Source organism: Pelodiscus sinensis, chromosome 4 (assembly GCF_052426305.1).
Source record: "Pelodiscus sinensis isolate ZL-2025 chromosome 4, ASM5242630v1, whole genome shotgun sequence".
Taxonomy (NCBI): Eukaryota; Metazoa; Chordata; order Testudines; family Trionychidae; genus Pelodiscus; species Pelodiscus sinensis.
Window position 1 is genome coordinate 109364567 of NC_143055.1, and position 26522 is coordinate 109391088.

The following is a 26522-nucleotide window of genomic DNA, read 5'->3' on the forward strand; positions in this document are numbered from 1 at the left end:
AATTGTGGTAACATGAGGAGGAGAGAGGTACTTCTTGGATGTGATAGATTTCTATCGATCTATTTTTAGTGCATCTGTCTGTCTGTCTGTCTGCAAGTCCATTGGTTCAAGAACGCCTCCTAAATGGTAAGAGCTAGAGCCACCAAATTTGGTATAAGCTGCTTGTTCTCCTAACTTAAAGCAAGAACAGGGTTTGGCTGAGCCAAGGCAACTGGAAGCCCTGGGAAAGGGGCTGTTTCCCAGAACAAGCAAAGGGAGGGGCTGCTGTTCAGAATGATGCAGTATGAGAGTGGGCACTGGGGAGCCCACCGAGGAGAGCTGTCTTGCAGTAGCCACTATGGGCAGCTGCACATTGAAGGGACTGGTCAGCAGAGCTGGGGCTCCACCCTCTTGTTTGATAGCACACCTGGTAAGTAGCCCCCACCCTAAAACCTTTCCCATCCTCCCAGCCCTTGGCTGAAGTGCCAAGGTGAGAGGAGGAAAAAAGGCCCCTAGTAGCAGAGGGGACCTGAGGGAGGGAATGCCCCTGGTGGCCAGGAGGGTTTTTTGGGGAAAAATATGTCCTTGGAGGCTGGGGGCAGCTGGGGGAAAGAAAACATCCTAGGCAGCTGGAGAGGGGGTTGGAGGGAGAGAAAAGACTTAGGCCTGATGGGACCCCCTTCCCTGAGGTCCTCTTCAACCCCAACCCTCACTCTTGCACCCCCTCCCCTGCTCCCAGCCTTGTGCACTGCCCCCCTCCATCCCCAAGCCCCAATCATGACTTCTGCTCCACCTACATCTACAGCCCCCTGCCCTGAAGAACCTGGGCAGCGCGGGTTAAATCTTCTAGTTTGTAAATATACACGTGCACTTTAGTCTTTGTATTTGGAAAAAAGCTTGTTCGTTTAAAAATAATAATTTAAATTCTATATTAAATACGTTCAAAAACATAATTATACAAACTCTCTTTTCCTGCCCCAGCTGATTCAAAAGCACCCAAACTCTTCTGTATATGGAGAAGGTAGCATTGTTTTTGGATTTTCTGTCTGTCTGAATTATTTTTTTCTGGTTTTTTTTTTCAGCTCAGAGCTTCATTAATTTGGCATGGGGCTGAACATTAAGGTATTCTTTGCTGTGAACCTGGATGTCAACATCTACAGCTGATGTATGGACTGTTAAATCAAGAAAAGTTGCCTCTTTTTATCCAGGCCAGATAGAAACTCAATGTGTATCTTGGAGCTGGCCAGGGCACAGATAAGAATTAGAAGTGGGGAGGGGAGAAAGTGGCAGAGGATCCCAGAAAACTTTTGTCAATAGACTAGTTTCTAGTCATGCTCAGCTGGACATGGACTTGCAAAAGCTACAGGAGGCCAAAGACACTCTGAGAGACTATCAAATTTGCCAGGGATCTTGAATTTTTCCTGCAGCAGTGCCCCAGAAAAGGAAGCAGCTAACGAGGAAGATGGAATCTGACTGCTGAGAGACCAGTAAGTACCGATTTGTGTCTAGAATGTAAAGGGGATTCTAATCTGCTTCATGTCATTTTTCAGAGATTACAGCAAATGATAAATATAGTTTGGAAAACAAGGGAAATTGGCAATAATTCAAAAACTATAATTGGGTATAAAAAGGACTGTTATAAGGCTAGCTAGAAGAGTATCTCAGGAAAGCCTGACAATGGGACACCAACCTGAAAGGGTAAATCTTGGAACTACATAGATCAGACCCATAATTTTTGTTTAGATATGGCTGTTAAACAACAACGAGAGTCTAGATATTGAATGTGTATTCCAATATGTGAAATGGATGGGAATAAGGGGCACTGGCTCAACATAACAGATATTATATCAGATATGCTAAAAAAACAGACTAGTATGTAGGAGATCCCAAATTGAACCATCTAACCAGTTTCATTTGGAGAAACTAAACTGTCTGAGGAATATGAATCTTTGCAAAATATGGGCCCGAACATCAGAGTTTGGGAATTCAAGCAAGAGGTGTAGGTACAAGAAACAGTGGATTGGATAGGCTAGTACTCTGATATGGTATTGGAAATTCTGTTCCTCGGGTGCTTGGCTGACTGGTTTTTGCTTATGTGCTCAGACTGCCATATGTGTAGGCTTGGAAGAATTAGATTTTTATTGGCAAATGTCAGTAAATACTAATCTCGTATGTACACAACCCAACAAAAAGCATTTCAATTGATAATTGAAACGGCAAAGTAAGAAAATGTTGATTGAGAATGGATTTGAGTTAAGCATGTTTACTTTGTATATTTTGACATGCGATGACCAACTTTGATAATTTAAATAGAATATGAAATTTTAAGTAGATAAAAAAGTTGGGGAAAAAGGCTTAAAATAAACATCTGTGTTGCTGAAATTATTTTTAAAAATAAGAATTTTTCCAAGCCTATGTTTGTAAGATGAAGAACAGGTCAGAACAACAGTGACCTTCTTTGGATTTTGCCTTCCTCTACAGCATGGGGCACAGGTCACCTGCAAGAACTATGCTGACATATCTGGCTTAATCTATTTCCTACCATTGCACTTGGGGCTGTTTGGGCCCTATTGATCTCTGCTTCTGGCACACAATGGTTTATTCTCATGAGAGTCATAATTCTTTGGCCCAGTTTCAGTCATTGGGGTTCATGTGCTGGGTGATGCTAGTTGGTCTGACTTTTTTTTTCAGGTCACATTGATCTGGTGCCTAGAGATGTAAGCGACTAGTTGACTAGTGACTCGACTAGTCGCTTCCCCCACCCATCTATCAGAGAGAGACAGCAAGGGCAGGAGCAGGATTTGGTACTGGGGGAGCCAACTTAAAAGCCGGATCCCCCCAGCACCATCTCCATGGGGGGAAAGGGGCAGGGGTGCAGTGAGGAACTGGCGGCTCTTCCTACATTTCAAAAGCAGAAGTGCTGTGGGGAACCTGGGGCAAGCTGGGGACTCAAACATTTAATATCGTTACTGGGGTCTTTTCTGGCCTTACATCCATACTCGATGGATGAGCTGTGTGGATTTTGTTATAGCTAATAACTGTAATAAATGCTGAGAAGAGTATCATACAAATTCAGTGTGTGGACTTCCCATTTAAAGATGTGTCCCAGGTGGGGGAAAAAAAGAATTTTAGGCAAAATCTATTTTGATACCTAGGATGGAAGGGGAATCATAGCTGCTAGAGATGGGATTCACAAGGTGGGCGGGAACTGTGGCGTTGTACTGGAACCTGATCTCCTGCCTCCCACTAACCTGGTCAAAGTTACCATAGTGTTGGGTAATGGCATTCCCAAATCAATGTATTAAAGTAGCGTAATAGGAAGTTGTTGGTAAAATATGCAGGAAAACAGCACACTAGATAAGAAACTTCCCAGCAAACACTTGTGGCAACAAGAGATTTGGTAATTACTAAACAAAGGTGTATACTCCCAGCTTGAAGAGATTGGGAGCCTAGAGATGCACATTAAAAGCTATTCATTCTCTTTGAATGTAAAGGAGATCCTGCCACTAATTCAAAGGGGAGTGCAGTGTGTCGTGAGTTTGCCATCAAGCCCCTAATTGTCTTGGAGTGACTATAGGAAGTTGAGACCTACTGGCAGTTCCATGTGGAAGATGGATTAACACCTGTAAGACAGGCATGCATGTAGTCTGTTTTAAGACTTGTTTTTTGTGAAAGCCTTTTGTTCTAAATACTTTGCTTTAAGAAAACAAGGGGGGAGAGGGTTTAATATTTTATTAGACTAACTTCTGTTGGTGAAAAAACAAGCGTTGAAGCTATACAGAGCTCTTCTTTAGGGCTGTTTAGTGATTGGATATCGAAGTCTTTGCTTACAGAGGGAAGAAAATAGTAGGCATTGAATACACGTTAGATTTACTGAGGTAATCATGGCTGCTATATAGGGAGCTCCAACCCCATTGAAAAATAGCATGATTCTGCCCCAGATGCTGCCCTAAAGCCTAGTGGGGAGGTAGAGGTGCAGTTTGACTGGCAATTGTAACAGCATTATCTCCCCCTGGCTCCATGGAAGCTATATTGAGAGGACAACAGCAGCATGAAGCAGTGTTACACACAGCGAGACACAGTTCCTTAAGTGTGTGTACACTTTGTAAAGCTGCCCCATCGTACAGTAAGAGCAGCTTTTCTGGGCTACATTAGCTACATGTGGTACTCCCAGAATTTATTTCATTTCAACTCTCAACCCTGATTTATAGTCATTTTAGTTTATCGTGCAGACTTCTAACATGTTTGTTTTCGTCTTGCAACTTTTCAGTCTACCTTGTACACATTTAAACAAACCCCAGACTCTCTGGATTTTGACTATTTATGCAGTTCGGAAAGACTGCAGTGAAATGTCTTGTGTGATTACAGTACCCAGGGGTACAAACTAGCTAATGGGAGAATGTGATTTAACGAGTAAGGGAGTTGTCCAGTATTCTTGCCTACAGGAATAATAAATAGAGGCAAGTCTGCTACATATGGTTTTTAGTGGAAGCCAGGTGGCTCTCTAGCACCTAAAATTGCCCTCAGCCATCTGAAAGATACAAAGGGAAGATGTGGAAAGGTATATGTTTTGTTCAGGTATACAGCCATTAAGTGATTAAATTAATAAATGGCCAATATTTCTACAATAGAAGACTGTTACATCCTAGTTGAGATCCTTATTCAATCCTAAATTGATAGTGTTGAATTTGAAAATAAATTCCATGGAGCCATCCTTCTACAAAAGAATTTCAAAAACCGGTTACCAAGTGAAAATGAATTTCAAAATTTAGCTAATTCAACACTATCAATTTAGGATTGAATAAGGATCTTAGCTGGTTATTGCATTACAAAGGCAACTTCCCCTCTCTGGATATTCTTATCTCCACAATAAATGCTGTGAATGATCCACTTCCAAGCTGTCTTAATTAGCTTCTTTAACACAAGTAGCTGCTTCCTTTTATTTATATATATACACACACACTCCTTCTGTAATTTTCATTCCAATTCATCTGAAGTGGGTTTTACCCATGAAAGCATATGCCCTCATAAATCTGTCAGTCTTTAAGGTGTCACACCATTCTTTATTGTTTTTGCAGATACAAACTAACATGGCTACCCCTCTGAGACGCGATACGTCTTAGTTACTTTGAGTTCCAAGGTCAATTTCATCATCTAGGTGCTATACAGCCAAAAGTATTTAGTCTGCTGCCTCAGGTAAGTTTTATGTTTGACTTCATCCATGATTCATACCTGCTGTAAAATAAATGTTAATAATTTATAGCATTCATTTGTCCTGCTTTGGAGAGGCATTGGGTGGAAGTTACAGGAACTTGGATTCACTGCATTTAAAGAATTGCTGGTTTCAAGTTGACTTGTCAGTCCATGGCTTGAGCCAAAGCCGCTGAAGCCAATGGGAGTCTTTTTATCGACTTCAGATGAAGTCTAGATGGGGCTCTAGATGGGGCCAAGACCATTATGAAAAAGCACTGTAAGGAGAAGGGAACAAGTGGTAGGTAGCAACTGAAGGAACTGATGTTGGTGATAAGATGCAAATATGGATGGAGAAAAACTACTCCTGTTGTATCTCTTTAAAAGAACGTATGTTAGGGATAGATTCTGCCATTTGAAAACCCTCTTCTGTGTGTGGATGCAAGGTTTTGTCAGACTTAATTAAGCCATCAGCAACTGCCTAGCATGCCATGGTATGTTATATTCTTCAGTCCTTCTGTCTAGACTGATCTGTTAAGGAATCCAACTATGAAAACCTATTTTGGATGAGATTTCTGAAAGCAATCAATGTATGTCCACATCTGATATTATAGATAAAAACTCTGCCCTGGGAATGGAATTAGGTCAACCCAAAGCTTTTTTTGAAAATCCCAACCCTTGGATTTTGATGTGAAGGGAAATTAAAAACAAAACTTGGTAGATATCAGTCACTGCAGTTGTACTCACTTTTTATACCACAAAATCCAACAAATGCAAATTGCCAAAGTTAATCAGTGCCTATAATTTACAAACATAACTTCCCCCTAAACTGGCAAACATATCTTAAAAAACTTAAGCCAATTAAGATCATATACAGTACAATTGATAACTGCATCAGAATTTAGTGCAATAATTTCTTCTTAGCACTTAAAAATGGATATTTCAGGAGGATTTTCTTTAGAACCAGCTGTGCAGTTATTGAACAATAAAGGAAACGGGTAATTATAAACGGTCTTGTAAGCTCATGGCTATATTCAAATCTGTTATCTACACACCCAAAATTGTGCCTGGAATGCATATAGGGGTGCCAACTCTGACTGATGCTATTATAGGAAAGGTTTTTTCCACAACATGATATAATGCCATTTTCTTAAAATATCCCATTAAAATCTCCAGGATCTTTCTTAATAGTAATTGGGAGATTGATGCCAATGCTGAGAGACTCAAAACCAATCCTGGAGGGTTGGCAACCCTAAATGTATAGAAAATGTTACTATCTGCTAACATAGTGCAGTTTGTAAAGCCTGTTATGTCCCCAATTAATGAAGCCCATGTGGGCAGACCCCCTATACTCTTGCCTAACTCCCATTTACTTTGGTGCCACTCAGCATGGATTTGGGAGTGAACCTGCACAGAACTCATTACAAAATCCTGGGACTATGGCATGAGGACTGAGAGAAACACAAAATGGGGAAAAGATGACCCAACAGAGCAAGTTCAATGTTGTCTCCTCTTCTATTTTGATAGAGGACTGACCAACACAGTCAACTTAAATGACTATTTTTAACCCTTTGCTAGGGTCTAGTGACAATTAAATTACATGATTTGATTGACAGAGGGGAGTGGTGAACTACCCAGGGGCCCGCTTTGACTAGAACTTGTTTCGAAGTCATTTCATGTTGCACACCAACAAAGTGAAAATAGTATTAATTTAGCCTGTTGCTATGATGATCACTTGTAAGGATTTGTTTAACCAATGCAAACATAGACCCTACTATTGTGGTCCAATGCAGTATTGATGAAAAGCCCATTTGCTATTTAGGAAATGAATCAAAATTGAGAGATTCCAAATCCTCCTATTGATACATGCATGTTTGAAAAGGCAGAAGAAATGCAATGATTTGTAATACACCTTTTGCACTAATAAAACTTCCATTTTCCCAGTCCTAACTGAAAAATACTTAAAACCTGGGTAGATCCTATTTCTGAGGATGAAGTAGATTCCTATTCTAAATATTTTACCTGAATCTCAAAAGGCTGTAACATGATTTGGTAAGACAGTTAAAACATTTTCATACAAAGCATATTTTTACCCTTTTAAAGTGAGCTACTCAATCAAAAAAAATGGTAGTTTTTTTAAGCCAAGATATGTCCTAGTAAGAGTTTAAAATAAGGCCTTTAATGTCTTACAATTTCATCTTTATGGACTGGATGTGCAAGATTGGATGCAGGTTTTTGATGAAACCAGAAATACTTTTTATAAGATCATACATAATGATATATTGAGCTGGCATTTGTTACATTAGTAATATACATTTAAAAGGTCTATTGTCTTGTATCTTGAAATATTAAGGTTGTTTCACTAGATCAATAGTCTATCAACTTTCTTAAAGATAAATTTCTCAAATTTAAAGATGATCTCAATGTGGATATTAAAGTTTTTTCATTGAAAAAAGGCTAAACAAACCGAGTGGAGAAATTCAACATTTCTATATGGAGTTTTACATTTATCCCACCCAAAATGGATGACTGAAAGGGAGATCTCCATCTTCTAACATACTAATTCCATCTAGAAGGAAGTCTTTAGCTCTTAATGTTGTGTTGCAGTCTGCCAAGGACCTTGTACAGATGCAAGATTCAATAGTTGGTTATTTTAATGCCTCAGAGCAGCTGATTCATTTGTTTTGCTTAGACAGATTGCAATTCCAATCAGCATAGATTGGCACATCCTATTTGTTATCAAGAGCAAAACCAGCAGTGACTTCAACAGGCTCCATCCTGCAAAGTGCAAAAATGCCTCCTTGGACATGCTCAGCATCCTCTGCTCCCAGATGATGCATCTACACAGCAGGGCTTAGCTCAATTTGCGCAGCTTATTTCAAGTTATGGCAATTGCATAGCTTATTTTGAAATAGGGAGTATCTACACTGCACTTATTTCGAAACAGAGCACTTTTCCTTCCATTTCCCTTACTCCGACTCCTGTAGCCCTCATTCTACAAAGGGTAAGAAGTCCTCCAGCTTGACAGTATTGCAACATTATTTTGAAATAATGTTGCTGTGTAGACATACCCAGAAAGATCAGTAGAAGTAGGTAGCAGGTAGCATCTTACTCATTAGCTGGCATAAATTAGGCTAGGCCTTTGTTGGCCCATTGACTTGTACACCAGCTGAAATCAGGCCCTTTGTTTTCAGTCAACCTCATTGGAGGGGAGGGGTAGGTGGGGAGAGAATCACACAAGTGTTTAGGGCCAAAGGATAGAAAATGTCTTTGTAGCAGAATGCAGGTGATTAAGTCATTGAGAGAGTGTCCTTTCTGGTTAAAATGGCAAGAAACTGTTTTTTCTTTGTGATCTTGTCTGATATCTGTTTTGTGGGCATTAATCCTTTGGCGAAGTGTCTGAGACGTTTGTCCAATGTACATAGCAGACGGACACTTTTGGCACATGATAGCATAGATTATATTTCTGGATGCGCAGGAATATGTGTTCTTGATCTTATAACTCACTTGGTTAGGTCCATAATGGTATCAGCAGAATGAATATGTGGACAAAGCTGGCAACGGGGTTTGTTGCAAGGGAAGGTACCAGGGTTGGTATTAGTGTGGTATGTCCTGTGGTGGTTGGTAAGAATCATCTTGAGGTTAGGTGGTTGTCTATAGGAGACTATGGGTCTGTCTCCCAGAGCCTCTTTGAGTATGGTATCCTGTTCCAGTATAGGCTGTAGTTTATTGATAATGTGTTAGATACTGTTGATTTGTCAGTGGCCACCAGTAGGAGGGTCAAAGACGACAGTGATCTCACATGCTGTATTTTAGCTTGAGAGAGCACATCTCCTCCCAACTGGAGTCTGTAAATATAGGTCATTAGTAACCACACACATTTACACAACACTAGCAATATTAAGGGACACTGTGCCCAGTCTACATATCTGCCTTTTGTTAATATAGATACATCAGAATAAATGCTGTTTGATATGTAACACCCTTCTTTACAAGTCAATGGCAGTAAAATAGCCAAAATTCAGGTCCAGGCCTCAGCTAACTTCACACTATGAAGTCAAACAAATCACACAACATATTGTTATCAGTGTAATGGCAGCAGTGTGGCAAAACACAGTACAACAGTTAATAATACCACTGTGAGTTAAAGATCTCATATAGCCGTACTTGGGCCCTCCTACCTATTTAAATATGAGCATCTCTTAGGCATGGTGCATGATAACTTTACCACATAATGCATGATCAGGGACAAAGAATATACCCAGTATTAGCATGGAGTTTTACTGGGGTTGCACAACGCAGGTTAATGAGGTGATCACTGTCCATATTTTCCATTTTGGCCCAGAGTTTTCTTTTAATTTGATGGGACTAAGGAAGAGAATTCATGTATGTTCTTTGCCAGTCCAGTGCTGTGGCTAATGTTCTTCAGGGCAGCGGCCTTTCCTCAAGCTCACATCATCTAACCCAATGTCCCCAGTCCTTCCTTTCTCCTTTTCACCTTTGAAAATAACCTGAGGAAAGGAAATAAGACACAATCAGATGTAAATTAAAAAAAAAAAAAACGTGACAAGAATGGATATCTGTTCTGAAGGGTCCCAGCCTGAGGGAATATAGAGCTCTATCCCTGGCTGTTGGTTCATTGCAAGGTAACCATAATGGATAAAATACATTCTATGACCTGTAGAAGTGTGGTTACCATGCTGCTTGAAGTAGCATGCAGCTCTCACGGAGGAATCTGTCTTCAGTGGTGGTGACCCTTTTCTTTAGATATATTTAAATCATCCTCCCTGGATCACTTTATCTATTGCTCTAAGGAGTGAGTGAGTGTGTGTGTGTGTGTGTGTGTGTGTGTGTGTGTGTGTTGAGAATGTACCAGATTGTGCCAAGTATTGTGAAAACATTTTCTCTTCCACATACACATTGAAAACTGATCAATTTCAATACTGAATATATTTTAAGCAAGATCTAGAACATGTTGTTATATAACATATTCCAAACTTCCAGAGAAATGAGTTAGTCTAAACTTTGACTTCCTACAAAGTGATGTAGCAAATGCTGTGTATCTATGTTTTAAGCATAAACTAAAATTAGACCCAAATGAGGGAGAGCTCAACAGATTTAAAATAAGCTATGCAATTTGTGCTACATTTTATGCTATTTTGAAATGGCGTATTTTGTAATTTGGTGCTGTCTACACAGCACCAAATTTTGAAGTAACTCACTATTCCAAAATGCCCCTTAACTCTTGTGGAACGAGGGTTGCTGGGACATCAGAGTAAGCTTCCTGTTGTTTCAAAACAACAGGCTGCTTCAATAGAGGCGGAATAGTTATTTTGGAATATTTCTGGTATCCTGAAATAGCTCCTCAGTGTAGATGTACCCAGAATAATATGACCAAACTGGTAATGAACTCTAGCTGAATCCATTTTATGTTTAATTTTATCCATCCACAATCACGTGCACTTGTGCTCAGACTGTATTGTTTTAACATGTGTGATGTTATTTTCTCCATGGTATGAAAATTAAACATTCCAGCAGAGTACCCTCATGAGATAGGAACGTCTGATGCATGCATGCTCCCTAAAAAAATACCCAACCGGATATATACTCAGTGACCCCGTTGAAACTCAAGGAGGATTTTGCAACACATTACTACAATCAGACTTTAACACTGTGGAAAAAGTCAATACAAATGCAAGATTTGTGATCAATTCCATTAAATGTTTCTGGTATTTATTTAATTTTCAGTCTGGCAGAGTATTTTATATTGGTAGCTAGTATTTTTCAATACAATGGAGGAGAAACATGTCCCTGATGTGATTCCACTGTCAGGCATGAATTTGTAACTTTCAATTGAAAATAAAACCTAGGCTGATACTAGACCTAGCAGATGAATAGCCTAACGCTTCAACTGAACTTTATACTAAATCACTGAAAACTATATAAGCAGCCATACTTACACTTTTGATGCCCGAATCTTGCAAAGTTATTTGTGTTTGTCTCCAGCCATGGCCTCCATTTCTTCCCCAAACTGCTGGACCATGCACACCATTTTTTCTTAAAAACACTTGGAGTACACCAGAATGTAGTCCAGCTACCTTATGTCTAAAGGACAGACACAAGTCTCCTGAATGAGCTAACTGGCCAAGTGGCAAGATTAGACGTGCTACTTTTCCCTCTTTGCCTTTGGGTTTAGAGATAGTCACATACTGTCCACCTGCAAAAGAAAAGGCAGATTTTTTTAAATCTCTCCCAGGATGGTCAGTACTTTCACTCACAAAGACACAAATACATGATGTACCATCAATCTTGCAGATTCCTATTGCTTAGGGTTTTGAAACTCTAGGCCTTATAAGAAAGCACAGTTGTAAATGTGTTGCTGTGGTGGTGGTGATTTAATCTCTATTACATCTCATTGGTTCTCTGATGACACAGCTGCATAGGAAACATCATTACAAAGCCTAAATATCATTCTTAATATGAAACAAGTTTTAGGCACTCTCATTAATACATGGAAATTTTGAAAATTTCCAAGTCCCATTTTCAGAAGTGACAGAGGCCCTGAGAAACTAACCTAAGTCTCACTACACACTCTTGTGTGTGTTCTCTTACAATGTTAGATTGTTACTGTACATGTGATCTTCAGTCAAAAATCAATTAATAGCCCCATTCCTTTAGTGAGTTACAAATGCAATACATGTAAAACCAGAGGCTGTCATGGCACGGCAACATTTATAAAAGCCAAAATCAAAAGAGTAAGTAATCTCAAATTCTTATAATGATCCTTTTTATGTAGACTAAAACTGTGATAAATGAGACTTTTAGATCTTCTAAAAATCCCATAACCATATTGACCACGATTTTTTTTAAAAACTTTGAATTCGTTAAAGCTAGAGCAAGGTGTCAAAGATGAAGAGAGACTGCAGGACAGGGAAAGTGTTTTTTTGTCACCAGTCTGAATATGTGAATTACAAAATAATAATATCCAACTGAACTCAATGTGCTAATCAGAAAACAGCTTTGATAGCACAACAGAATGTCAAAAATCAAAATTCACTTTAAAGGTCTTAGTGTTAATTAAGCTATAAAGGTTCAATGAAATCTGAGTGGTTGAAGTTACTGAGCCTGAAAATATTTTTCATTTTGTAGAGATGTACAGATTTTATTTAATTATGATAGCTTAACTTTTTACTCTGAAGTTCACTCCCAGTTTTTATCAAACTAGAATTAAATATTTCTTGTTCACTTTGATCTTTAACGTTGTATAAATGTTTGTTCTTTAAAATCATCTCTTTGCAATATGAATGTGATTTTATATAATAATGTGCCAAGACAAGGCAAACAGTTGACTTAAAACAAAGTCCATAAGTTCAGTCTTCAGCTCCACAAAGCATTAAAGCATATGCCTAAACTCCATTGATTTCAATGAGATAATCACATGTGCAAATGCATTGCTGAACTAGCGCCTTAGAGTCATGTAGTGCAATTTACTTTAAAAAAATGCTATGCTTTATCTACCCGTTATTTTTGGAACAGTACAAATAAACTGATAGGAAAAAAGTTTCAGTTAGATCAGTATGATCCTAGCGGGCTGCACAGATTTTCCTAAATAAGTAGGAAAACACAGAGTGTGCTCGAGTGGGTGGGAGGAAGTGCAGAACAGCCCTGCAAGATTATACCTTCACCTGTTTTCTACGTGCAAAGTAAAACTTAAAGAAATAGCCCAGCACATTTAAAATGCAGCTTCTGGTAAACTAGTTTAAAAAATTAATCATCAGGGCTTTATAAGCTGAAAGCCAATACACAGTTGTCCAGCTGTCAAGAATAAATCTGTGAAATAAAAACAAACAAAACCCCAAATAACTGTACAGTAAGTAGCAGCAGTACCCATATATGTATAAGAAGCTGGAAAAATAGACTGTAACTGGTAGAGATGGGGGCAAAGGGGAATTCAAAAATATCATTTGGCTAGCTGGCTGGCAATTTTTTAATTTGTGATTTTAAAAACAACCTTGGAGTACACTAAATTCATGCATTTAATTGAGCTCACTTAATCAAAGACTCATTAGGTCACACTGTGTTCTAGGGCACAAGCATCTTAAAACTTGTGTGCATGTACTGCTAAATTCATCTCTTCTGAATTCTGATCCTGAGTCATATGGGCTACGTCTACACTGGCCCCTTTTCCGGAAGGGGCATGTAAATTTCACCAGTCGTCGTAGGGAAATCCACGGGGGATTTAAATATCCCCCGCGGCATTTAAATAAAAATGTCCGCCGCTTTTTTCCGGCTTTTAAAAAAGCCGGAAAAGAGCGTCTAGACTGGCCCCGATCCTCCGGAAAAAGCGCCCTTTTCCGGAGGGTCTTATTCCTACTTCAAATCCCCCGCGGATTTCCCTACGACGACTGGTGAAATTTACATGCCCCTTCCGGAAAAGGGGCCAGTGTAGACGTAGCCACGAGGAGTCGTGCTTAGAGATGCCATATTAAGTATCAGAAAGGCCTGTGGGAATTTTATTCCTCACTATGCCTGTTGAACAGGTTTAATTAGTTGTACCATATAGGGTACGTAATCCCATAGGGTCTAATCTCCATCTCTTTGCTGGGAAGACTCAAGGGGAAGGCATGTTCAGGACTTCATATTTAAAACAAAAACTTCACAGTATAGCTATCAGCGTTATGTGAAGATAGATATGCCAGCAAAACCTGAGTAGCTTCCAGCCCTAGGGCTGTTGCTACACTTCAAAGGCGAAAGGGCTGCGTGGAGCCCGGGGTCAGCTTGGGACTCCCCTGCTGACCCCAGGCTCCGTGCAGTGCTGCCGCTTTGAAACAGCAAGTGCAGCCTGGGGTCACCCCAGCTGGCCCCAGGCTGCACACAGTGTTTCAAAGTGCAGTGCCACATAGAGCCCGGGGTCTGGCCCCAGACTTCATGCAGTGCTGCTGCCTTGAAGTACCCTCTCCATTTCCCGCTTTCTTCCTCTTTCTGATAGAGGCAGTGGGGGAGAGGAGGAGGAATGACTAGTCTTTCACATCCCTAACTCTAAGTTGTATCAATATCAGTGGTTCACTGCCCTGAGTGACTACCAACTGGGATTCAGAAAGAACCAGTGATAAGAGGCATGGCTCATTAGTGTTAGGAGGGTTTTTTTTTTTGTTTTTTTTTGTTCAATTCAACTTCTCTCATTTCCCAATTGAATTAATTGAAAAATAAAGGGGCTAACAAAGAGCCAGCCCCTCAGATGATGACAAAAATTAATGGAACTACACCAGTGTGTATCAACACTGAAATTGTTAGCAAAAACCCCACTATATTTAATGTATTCAAGAACAAGTGCTAACACCATTGAGTTGTAGGCCATTTCTTAAGATACTATAAATTATCAGAGTTTTAAGAATCTCCTGCTCAGATTAAACGTAATGGGAGTTCTGTCAAACTTCAAGGGACCTAGGCTTGGGTTCTTAAACTTAAACTGGTGTGATGGGACAAAGTTATTCTACCTGATGGATCTCTAACTGGTTCCCAGTGCAAATCATCATCTTTATCCTTGATCCATCCACACAAACCATCATCAAAGTTACAGCTGTGCACCAGAATACCTGCAAAAAAAAAAAAAACACCAGAAAGACAAGAAAGAACAGTTCTCAATCTTTAGGGCTAATGGTCCACTCACCAACTTTCTGACTGGACTGAATTTACAAGCACGTATGCTTACAAAAAATGAAGTGCAATCTATTGAGCCATACAAAAGGAAGCTACAGTACCATTAACAACTGCTAGGCAAATAAACAGAATCACTTAATATACTATTTAGAGAACAAGCCTGTGTTAACAAAATCCACGTTTGCTGATAAAATTCATGTTTGTAAATGAAGACGGAGACCAAAGATGGTATAAAACCAGCTGCTCTACAGGTATCCTGCAAAAAGTATATCCTGAATAGTAAACTTAATAATTACCTGGATCATCGTTTGCTTCATCCTCATCTGCACTAATCCCTCTTTCAATTTCAAATATTTCAAACAGATTATTGCTCACTCCAGGCTGGCGTGGTACTGTAAGAGAAAATAATTTTTAAGAAATGAATGAGGTAGATAAAAGTAGTCGACTACCTACTTCCTTATCTTTCATAAAAGGTAGAGAAAAAGCCTCAGGCTTATGCTCTTCTTAGTGGATTCAATACATTTAATTACATTTCATATGAAGATTCAAACTTCCCAACTCAGTGATTTATGCTGGAACATTTATCTGAGCTTTGTAAAAGGTGATTTAAAAAGTTCTGAAGACTCTGCAAACGAAAAGCATAAAAAAAAAAATTCTGTCCTTGAAATAGATTTTCTCTTTCAAATGACACCGAACAAATAAGTGATACAGCAGCTTGCTCCCAACTGCCTCCCTCCCACTGCTGTTGCCTTTTCCTCCTCCACCTATCTCTCAGTCCCAGAGCAACTCTTTAGCCACCTCTCCTCCCTTGATTTCCCCAGACTACACATCATTCAGTTACTATGCAGGAGACGTGGCATTTCCAAAACATTGTGGAGTTGACATCACAACCTCTTGATTTGGTGCCTCGGCTTACTGCTAGTGCTCCCCCACTCCCCTGCTGCCTCTGTATCAGAGGCAGCGGCAGAAGCATAGCAAGAGTATTATATGACCAGAGGCAAAGGCAAAATTTGCGCCCTTTCCCCCCTCCCCCCGCCCATCCTCCGTGGCAGGATCCTGAACCTGTTGCACTGCTGAGCCTAACCCTGGGAAGAGCGGGGGAGCTTGTACTGCATCTTCTGCCCTCTCCACTCTGGGACTGGGCCGCCGCACGCATTAACCTGCTGGCGGAGATGAAGGAGAGTCAGACTGGGGGCAGAGAGGAGGCTCCAGCTGCTGGTGGCAAGTAGAGGAGGAGCAGGTGAGCTGAGGAATGACAGGAGGAGCGGAGGAGGACAAAATGGGTGCCCCCCTAGCGTAGCCCTTGTGAGCAAATGCCCCCCCCTCGCCATGCCACTGGCCGCAGGGGATGGGGCGAAGTGAGGCAGTAGCCAGCTTCTAAGCCAGCTCCCCATGAGCACCAGATCCCACAGAGCTGGTACACCCTTGTGCTGCTGCCTCTGCTAGTAAGCCAGCTCTGTGGAGCCACCTGCCTCCTGTCCCCATTGCGGTCTCCCACAGAAGCAGCGGTGGGGGAGTAGGCAGGAACCAGTGCTCATGGAAAGCCAGCTTCACAGAGCTGGACGCCCCCTACTCCTCCTCCCCAACCCGTGCTGCCTCAGAGAAAAAAATAATTTCAGTGGTTACACGTTTACACAAATCCAAGATTATTAAAATCCTGAGCCACCTGCACAAAACTAGGCACAAAACTTCCAATTCAGTTTTAAAATAAATTCTAAATGTCCCAATAGGCTTTTTGGTGACTTAAAGATCAAACGTGCAGATGATTTAAAATTCTGAATGGGAATAAATATGGTTTATTTCTATTACATCAAAGCCAAGCTGAGGAAGAGAACACACTCTTTCTAGCCAGACTCTTTTTTGCTTGGAACCAGTGTGTAAATAACACTATTGAATATACTTAAACAACAAATGGTCTGGTAGCACTTTATAGACTAACAAAACATGTAGATGGTATCATGAGCTTTAGCGGACACAGCCCACTTCTTAGTTAGTCTAGAAAGTGCTACCAGACCATTTGGGGTTTTTTTTAAGTTTATCCTGTACAGACTAATTCGGCTACCCCCTAAAACTATTGACTATGTAACTCTAACCTGTCACACCCAGAAAATTGGTAGATATTCAGTAATAGAAACAATCTTAATCAACGTCCAATAGATTTTATAATATATGGCTACAACTTTTGAAATTGAACAAAACAAATGGGTACATAAGAGTATTACCAAACATAAACATGTCGTTTAAAGGTAACAAATTACTTATTATGAATAAGATATTTTAATACTTGGACACAATATTCAAGCAAGTTCCCCATAGACCAGGACCCAGCAATTCAGGGACAGTAGACCCTGCCATAAAAAGTGATAAAGCCATTAGGATGATCAGTGGCCTCCAACCATACGCACTTTGAGATCCATGAGTTCTGCACATGCGGATCAAAAATCAAGTAGCTCATCTAATGCACTAAATGTCCAAACAACAATTGTGCGTGTGAAAAAGAGACCATCACTATGCTCTTGAGTGAACGCTCACAGAAAAATGATAACACCATATCTCTTGCAGGCAAATATTTTTCACAAGATGATTGTTCCATAAATGACCTCTCATGCCCCATTTTCAAATGAAATCCACACAATACCCTCAAACACCACCACTGGTGTGATAAATTCATAATTTTGTTAGACATAGAAATTATGAACTCAATAAATATGCTGAATTTATGGCTCACTGGAAAAACCTAGACCCCACTAACCTGCCTTTCTTCTCTGACAGCAGAGGTGTTAACTGCCCACTTTACCTTGAACAGTCAGTCACTTACTACATGTCAACACCTAATCAATCAGTTCCACTTTGCATTTAGTGGACACATGGAGTTCCACCTGTCTGTCCAAAAGGAGATATTATCTTACCCACCTCTTCTCTCTGATAATCAAATAAAAGACATAAAAAGCAGAATCTGCAGTACATTAGATATTTTGCTTATATTTTGGTCATCTTTTAAGAACACTTATTTTTCTTATTTTCTTCAATTGAAAACTCATTAGTATTAGTAAAAAGTCTCAGAGGGATAAACACGTTAGTATGTAACTTTAAAAAGTAGTCTTGTGGCACCTTAGAGACTAACAAATATATAGGATCATGAGCATACGTGGATATGAAGTCAGTTTATAAAGTATCTTTGGTCATCTTATACTCTACCTCATGTTGATCAGCACCTGTTCAAAAAATAGCCTCAATTAATTCAGAGCAACTGTTTGCAGAGTAAGGAATAGTATAAGTAAGGGTATTGGAATATAGCCTTTTTCATTTTTTGCTATTTTGTTTTTAAAACTTGTTTTGCTTATGAATTAATTTTATTTAGCTTTAGCATTATTTTAAAAGCCCATATAAAAGCTCTGCATACCCTGAAAATAATATTTGTGCTATTGCATATTTTGTGTAAGTCTAACATACAAATGGAGATAATCATTAACCTATGCAAGCCAACAAACCAAAACGGAAAAGCTCCAGAAAAGACCTTCAGTTGTACACAAGAACCTACTCCTTCCTGTAAACCACATCAAACAACTGGTATTTTTGTAACAGACTCATTTTATCAAGTGCAAGCTATTTCAGATCAAGGAGAAGAGCAAGTTTCAGAATCTTTTTGGGACCTCACTGAGTATACCAGCTCTCTAATTGTAATGAGGATGATCCAGCTCAAACTCCTCTTTCTAGTGGAGGTATAGCAGTAGGACCAGGAAAGAGAGTCTTATCAGATAAGCAAGTTTAGCAGCAAATGCCAAGGCAAAAGGCTTAAAACCATTTCAGCTAGGTTCTTAAGCACAGCTTACCTTGAAGCATGTGACTAGTGAGGTGGATTCTTGTTGAATTAGAAACTTAAAAATTCTTGAAAATCTTTTATGGGAAATAGACTGTGAATTGATATTTAAAAATTCTAGTAGTTACATAGGGCATTACAAAGAAAAGTGAAACATAAGATATCACAAAAGTGTTTACATTAAATACAACAGAATAAAAAACAATCAAAGAAATAATCCACTGTCAGTCTAATGTAGTAGTGTAGAACTATGTTGAATAAGTGAAAAACAAGTTTTCAAGAAAAGCAATGGAATAAAAACTTGAAATTTGCTTGGGCAGCTTAAGATCCATTTTATGTCCATTTAACAAATATTCAAGCAAAATATAATATTTGTTCATGGAGGGGAAGTTTCAAATACTAATATATAAACCCAAATACTCATAACCTTTATGTACAGGTGTAGTACATACTATCAGAGAAAAGAAACTGCCCCCCCCCAGTAAAAAAGTTTGGCCAGGCCGCTCTTGTTCTGCAGTACTCCTTGAGAGAAACCGGCCGAACCCTTCCTGCATACCATTGCCTTTAGAAAAAGGAAAGGTGTGAAAAGGGGAAAATAGCCTCAGACTCTCCCACCCATCACCTTGGCGTGAGAACTGCGGGGCTTACCTGGTCGCATGAAACCTGCACAGTTTCGGCCCAACCCCTGGGACATAGACCCCCCCCACTTGGTGACCATTGGGCCATATATGGTAATATGCAAGCGCGGGAAAGCGATGTGCAGATTTGGGGATAAATACCCATGGCACAGTTTGCTCTAGGAGGTCTTCGCAACACACGTACCACCATGCGTGTGCCTTCTCGTATACTTCAAAGCGCTGCCGGCCTGATCAACCGACAAGCCACTTCCCCCGACTCTCAGGCGTAACCAAGGCCTTTGCAACCGAACCGACATCTGTGAAATGTTCCGTGTGCTGTGTAAGTTGGTATGTATGATTTGATTTTTTCCTGTTGTATAAGCTTAGTGTTGTAGTTGTTTTTGGGTAGTACATAAGAGTTTGTAGTTATCACTGTTATTTAATTACTGTAGCTGGATATTTTAAGATTAGAGACTATTCCCCTTGCCATTCCCATCCCTATATCTCTGACACGTTTTACTAGAAGCCATAGAATAAATATAATAAATACTGTAAATTCATTATTAACACGGTCTATTAAAAATCTTAGAATAAATACTATAAATTCACCTCTGTCATAAATAAATATTTTTTATCTGATAAAACTGTCCACCTGGCTCTGTCCTTCCCCCCTTGGGTATTCATTATCGGACCTGTGATTCTCGCGACACATACATGTAATAAGAATGAGGGATTTTCACAAATGTACTAACATTTAAATGATTACATCAATAAATCAGAAGATTTTTAGAAGTATATACTATTGAAACTATTTGCTTCTAACTATATTTTATTGAATGTTTGTGTTGTTATACTGCAAAGAACTTTTCACAATATGTGTTAGCACATAAATTAATACAGCGGAAGTAATTTGTGAATGTGATTTAAATTAAACTCTGTTTTAATTCAATTTTTGTAGCATCTCAACTACCTCCATTTGAAAGAGGTACAAACACTAATAAGGCTGAAGTTATATACCAGTATAAAGGTGCTGATATCATATAGCTTGTTCTCCGCAATAAGCTATCATAATACAAGTCACATTAGGGATGTGAAAAGTTAACTGATAAGTATCACCCTTAACTGGTGATGCTTACTGGTTCCAGTTAACCACAGAGAGAGAGTAGTGCCCTCTCCCCCACCACCACCACCAGTTGGAGCATCTCCTGTCCACAGTGGGCCAGGTGCATTGCAAGCTAGAGCTGCTCTGGGCACCATGAGCAGCCCTTGTCCACAGCAGGCCTGCAGCCAGCGGCGGGCCGACCCACCACCCCCGTTAACTAATTAAACTTCATGTTTAACCAGTTAGCCAACTACATGGGGTTTTACAACCCTAGTTTTCATCAATTTAATTGTTTTGATTAAAACAACTCCCTTCCCCTAACCCAAACAGTTATATTAGTGCAACGACTGTAGATCAGGCCTTACTGAAATGAATTACAGGCAGTCCCCGGGTTACGTACAAGATAGGGACTGTAGGTTTGTTCTTAAGTTGAATTTGTATGTAAGTCGGAACTGGTACATATTGTAGGGGAAACTCTAGCCAAACATTTCTCCAGAGCTCAGTTTTATTCTCCCACACCTCACTTCCCTCAGTCCTTTATTCTAAAGCTGAGGTGTCTGCTGAGAAAAGCTGCTCCACATCTCCCTAGTCTGCTGGGGGGGGGGTCAGTCTTAGGCATCAGCATAAAAAGCCAACATAGCACATTTGACAGTTTCTATCTACACTGAATGAAAGTTGTATTTGCTATGTACAGGTTGACATTCCATACTACAGGTGTCCCTAGTCCAGCAACACCCCTGGCCCAGCATTGTCGGGGTGACCCCATGGGACCAGGAGCAATGCCCAACTAGGGCACGTGGAGCATGGGAGTCCCGGGCTGCAGCGGGAGTCCCTGATGGCAGTGGGGCTGCCAGGCAGAGTGCAGAGCTCCAGGCATGGAGCTGCTGGGAAGAGTCCCTGGCAGCAGCAACAGGGTCGTTTTGTGGTGTGTGGGAGGAAAAGGGGTCACCAAATGAAATTAATAGGTAGCAGGTTTAAAACAAACAAAAGGAAGTTTTTCTTCACACAGCACACGGTTGGCCTGTGGAACTCCTTGCCAGAGGAGTTTGTGAAGACCAAGGTTTTAACAGGGTTCAAAAAAGAACTAGATAAATTCATGGAGGTTAGTTCTATCAATGGCTATTAGCCAGGATGGGTATGAATGGCAACCCTAGTCTCTGTTTGTCAGAGGCTGGGAATGGATGACAGGAGAGGGATTGCTTGATGATTCCCTGTTCTGTTCACTCCCTTTTGGGCAACTGGCATTGTCCATTGTCAGAAGACAGTATACTTACTGGGCTAGATGGACCTTTGGTCTGACCCAGTATGGCCGTTCTCATGAGCTCCATGCGTGGGGCTGTGGAGAGAGCCCCTGTCAGCTGCAGGGCCAGCAAGCCGAGCGCAGAGCCCTCCCAGGCAGCAGCAGAGCTGTGGGGAAAAAACTGAGCCCTAGGTGACAGTAGAGGTGCAGGAGGATGGGAGGTAGTGGAGCCTCCTTCCCCCATGGGAAGAGCAGAGCCCCAGATGGCAGCAGGCAGCCAAGAGGAAATGTGCATTGACCTCCCCGGTCCTACAAATTCCCTGGTTCGGGATCACTCAGGTCCCCAGGGTGCCAGACCAGGGCGGTTCTGAGATATGGTGGTGGTCTAATGCCATTTCATTTTCCAATAGACGAGCCCTATAGTGAAGTTTCACTCCACTTGAATCAGGTTCTGCTGTACCAATCCTCTAGGGTGTGGCAATTAGGGGCTAGATCAATCATTTGACAGGGGTGGACAATAATTTTTGATGGGGGGCCACTAAGAATTTGGTAAGTGGTCAAGGGTCCCTCTCTTCTATGATGTTAATAGAAGAGGTGCAGGGTCTAGGATGGAGATTGAGTGCAGAAGTAAGCTCGGGGGTAGGGTAATGGGGTGCAGAAAGGAGTATGGGTGCAAGACAGGAGGTTCTGGCCTGGAGGTGCTTACTTTAGATGGCTCCTGGCCAGCATTTCAGCGGGACTCTCAGGAAGGCTTCCGGCCTGCTGTGTTCCCATATGCCTCTCAAAGCAGCCATGTGCTCAGGGGCCGTGTGGCTCTTTGCATGTCACATGCCCTTTTGGGGGGAGGGGGGGCTCTGCATGCTGCCTGCACTGTAAGCACAGCCCAGGCAGCTCTCATTGGCCGGTTTCACATGCAAAACCCTCCAAACCCCAAGGGGTTTGCAACAACCACATGGCCCCTGCCGGCCACTTAGAGCAGTGCCCAGGAGCGCCGAAAGGAGGAAGTCTGCTCAAGGCTCTTGCTGGGCAATGGGATGGTGGCAGTGGGCCCACAGGTCATATTTGGCTGGCCCCTGAACTAAGTAGATGTTAAATATTGCATTCTCCATAGATTACCCCATTCCTTTTCTCCTCTGCTTTGACTTAGAGACAAGTTCATTTTTCCTCATCTGACACTGGAAGGAGCAAGAAACTGCTCTCCGTGCATATTACACTCTTGCCAGAGCTGCTCTGGCCTGGCAGAGAAGATAAATCCTGTCAGAAGATCAATCCCTTCATAGCCAAAATACTGTCCTTTCTCTTAACCCTGTAGAATAGCCAAGTTCCCATGGGAGGGAATGGAAGTATTGTGGCCCCCTTTTAATCTCCCTTAGTTATGCAGATACCCTGAGACCTGTAGGACATTTTGGTGTTAGAAGGGTCATGCCCACTGCCTACCACATGGATTTTCTTATCATTTTGTCCACCCCACTTGCAGAATGAAGTGCAGGAAATCTCACATGAAGATAACAGCTTCCTGGCTCTTACCCATGTTTTCCAGCTTTATAGAACAAAGTGGTCCTCAAGTCACTAAGGGTACGTCTAGACTACATGCCTCTGTCGCCAGAGGCATGTAGATTAGGCTACCAGACATAGGAAAATGAAGCGGCATACCTGGGTGATCGACAAATACCTTTGATGTCGACACCCGCGCGTCCAGATTATCGCGCTGAGCCGACAAACAGCTGATCAGCTGTTTATCAGCTCAGCGCAGCAGCCATGTAAATTTAAATGAAGCGGCAATTATTTAAATCGCTGCTTCATTTTCCTATGTCTGGTAGCCTAATCTACATGCCTCTGGCGACAGAGGCATGTAGTCTAGACATACCCTAAATGAAATTCTACTTCCAGTCCCTGTTTGCCATATAAACATTCATAAAGAGCAAGTTTAAAATAACTATGTATAATTTAGGGCCACACAAGTTCCTCCCAAAAGACCTCTCTAAATGATGTCATGGTCAGAGACAGCTTTAACATGCCCTTTTCATTGCAAAAGAATTTGTACTTAGACCCAACAAACTTGAGAGCTACCACAAGACTCTTACCATGGTCCATATGTACTCCTCTTTACTAAAACTGTTAAGTATGCTGAGTGGAGAATGTGGGAGAGAATTTGGCACAGATATTTCTGGTGAACTTTCCAAGCCTTTCAAGTGTACTTTACTTAGTGTATCATCATAGTTTTCACTTTATCTTCAACTGCTTGATAAGATTGTTAAATATAAACTTTACTTCTTCGAAGATTCTATGAACTATACACACACTGCATGGTATTTCTCAAGGAGGCTCTGTAATAGAACTGCAGAGGTGGGTACACCAATCCCCTACTTTTACAGCATTCTTCAAGTTATTGAGTAAAGTTCTTCATAAAGGGATGGGGGAGAGGGAGGGAGACATTTCTTACCAGCTACTTAAGACTAATTCTTATGATGCCTTTTAATCTTGAAAGGGTATTGTTACTTCTTTCATCTGATTGCCAATGGCTAAGTTTGGAAAGCTGACTACTATATTTTGGGGTTATAGGGACCTCACTTTTTTTAGCGATTCCAGTACCAAGAAAGAAATTTAGGACTGAAGTACAGCTTTGTATTGTTAATACAGTAAACTTCCGATAATCCAGCACCTTTAGGACCCAGGGGGTGCCGGATTATCAAATATGTGGACTATCAGAAAGGGGGGGGGAGATCTATGAGCAGTCTGGGGGGGGGGGGGCGGCGCTGCAGGAATAACCCAGCAGCACCCCAGCTGCTCTGCCCCAGGCGTCCCCAAGTCAGCCACTGCTGAAACTGACTAGCGGCTGACTCAGAGGAAGCCCGGGGCAAAGCAGCTCAAATTGTCCGGCTGCCTGGAGCACTTCCGGGTTCCAGGTGGTGCCGGACTAGCAGGAGCGCCGGACCACTGGATGCCGGACAACTGGAGTTTTATTGTAATACTAAAATAACAAAAATAATATAATGCAGTTTAAATATAGAGGATTCTATACTGGAGCAATTATGCATGCACGTCATACATGCCAATAAATAAAATTAAGAAATAGCTAAGAGATCCATACTTAATGCAATTTAAACTTGGTTAAATTATATATTTTATATCTATATATAGATATAAAAATAAATACAACAGGAACAGTTATGACATCTTCAGTGCTCACATATATTAGACGTAGCTAAAAGAAAACGGTCAGGGACTTGATCTTAACCCTTAATCCCTGAATCACCTTCACAGCATCTTCCTGTTTTCCTTCAGGCAGGAGACCACTGGAGTTGAGGTGGAGGAGCAGTGGTCAGACTGGGAGAAATGCACATCATCTTACCCCACTACAAACAGCCTTACTACCCATGGGCATGTTAACTTAAATTCTGCAATCTGAGTCCACATTAACTTTTGCTTGGGAACCTTTCCCCCACTTTTATAGAGAATTTTCAATGGCAGCTATTGTTGAGCTGCAACTGGCAGTGCAGCTGTATTGGAGTCATATTATCAGGCATCTAGGGGACAGAGTCTCATCCTTGTTCTGCTGGTGGATTTCTTGAGAGCTGGGAAAGTCTGCAGGCTTTTGGTTGAAGAGAGGAGCATAATGATTTTGTGAAAACACAGTCTCTCCCTTTCTTGTGTACCATTATACACAGGAGAGGGCAACATGAACCTAATCCAGGTAGACCCCAATTCTGTATTCTTCAGGCAAGTATAATGACCCAGCCTTTACTACTTATACTGAAGTGCATTTTTAAATGTAGAATTGTTCAAGTCACATCCTGTTAAATCTCTTTAAAAAGTGAACTGCTTTCTCTTTAGCAAGAAGATCTAGAAGACGAACAGTGGCTATGCATTCAGTATGAGATACAGACAGATCACCCTAAACACCAAGCACAAGCTTGAAAGAATCAGATGTGAGCAGAAAATTGGATGGAAGAACATTGGAAATATGAGGTTTACCCTTTAAGTAAAGGATTCAGACTCTGACTTGGCTCCAGATGCCAAGTGACAACAAAACATTCATTTTCATATAAACATGAAACCTAAACCATTTTCAAAAGGTATCAGAATACCTGGGCAAAACTAGTCCAAAATAATGTAACTCCACTGCCATCAGTGACTCAGAGACCACATTCTTTACCATTAGCACTTTTCATAGATTCAAAGATAACTACACCGTCTAAGGCCTTTTCAGTCTGAAGAGGCGAAACCATTAACATTCATTAATACAAAACAAGCTCAAGAGAGAGAGATGGGAACTGAACATCTGAATCCTTTAGATGGCTTTAAAAATCTCAGTCTTAAAGACTAAATAAATTCTATTCATTAAGAGCCTTATTCAAAGCCAATTTTAGTCAACAGAAAGATACATCCATAACCTCCTCCTCTGGATCAGATCCTGAATAGTTTAATATTAACTGTGTCCTGCGTTCCAGCAAGTTTCCATTCGCACTGTGCTGATAGCTGCAGGATAATCTTGTCCTGATAAGTGGTTCAGAGGACAAAAATAGAAAGTCTATAAACCAAAACTATTGTCTGTTTTGTTTCCGAGGGTGAGACTAACAGTTTCAATACTGCAGTAAATACTGGTAAAATAGTAAAATATAAAAATCTAAAACCTTTCCAAAATATGACCATGCTATCTAAATGCCAGTCTAACTTACACCAGTCTGTGACCTCTGTCATCATTTAGCAGACTAATGAAAAAGTGCAGTGGTCCAAATAACCATGCTAAGCAGCAGATTCAGGGACATGCTGTTCTATGCACTATGTGGCATTACCGAAAGCCAGAGAAGCAGACATGTTTCTGAGAATAGCTTTAGGGAAAAAAATTAAAATCTGAGATGTGTGTGTTTTTACAAGAACATTACTAGACATATCATCTTTGCTCTTCTGATC

General features: G+C 40.8%; 1 protein-coding gene across 4 annotated transcripts in view; it reads right to left on the reverse strand.

Annotated features, from left to right (window-relative positions):
* Positions 1 to 5015: 5015 nt before the first annotated feature.
* NPNT (nephronectin) overlaps positions 5016 to 26522 on the reverse strand; it is an 83102-nt gene continuing 61595 nt past the window's right edge. For all 4 annotated transcript variants that reach the window (XM_006119311.3, XM_075929691.2, XM_075929692.2 and 1 more), the window contains 4 exons: positions 15126 to 15221; positions 14667 to 14765; positions 11130 to 11386; positions 5016 to 9680 (listed from right to left, as the gene is read on the reverse strand). In XM_006119311.3, the coding sequence (XP_006119373.3) occupies positions 9585 to 9680; positions 11130 to 11386; positions 14667 to 14765; positions 15126 to 15221 (548 nt within the window). In that variant the 3' untranslated portion in view covers positions 5016 to 9584. The remainder of the gene's footprint in view (positions 9681 to 11129; positions 11387 to 14666; positions 14766 to 15125; positions 15222 to 26522) is intronic.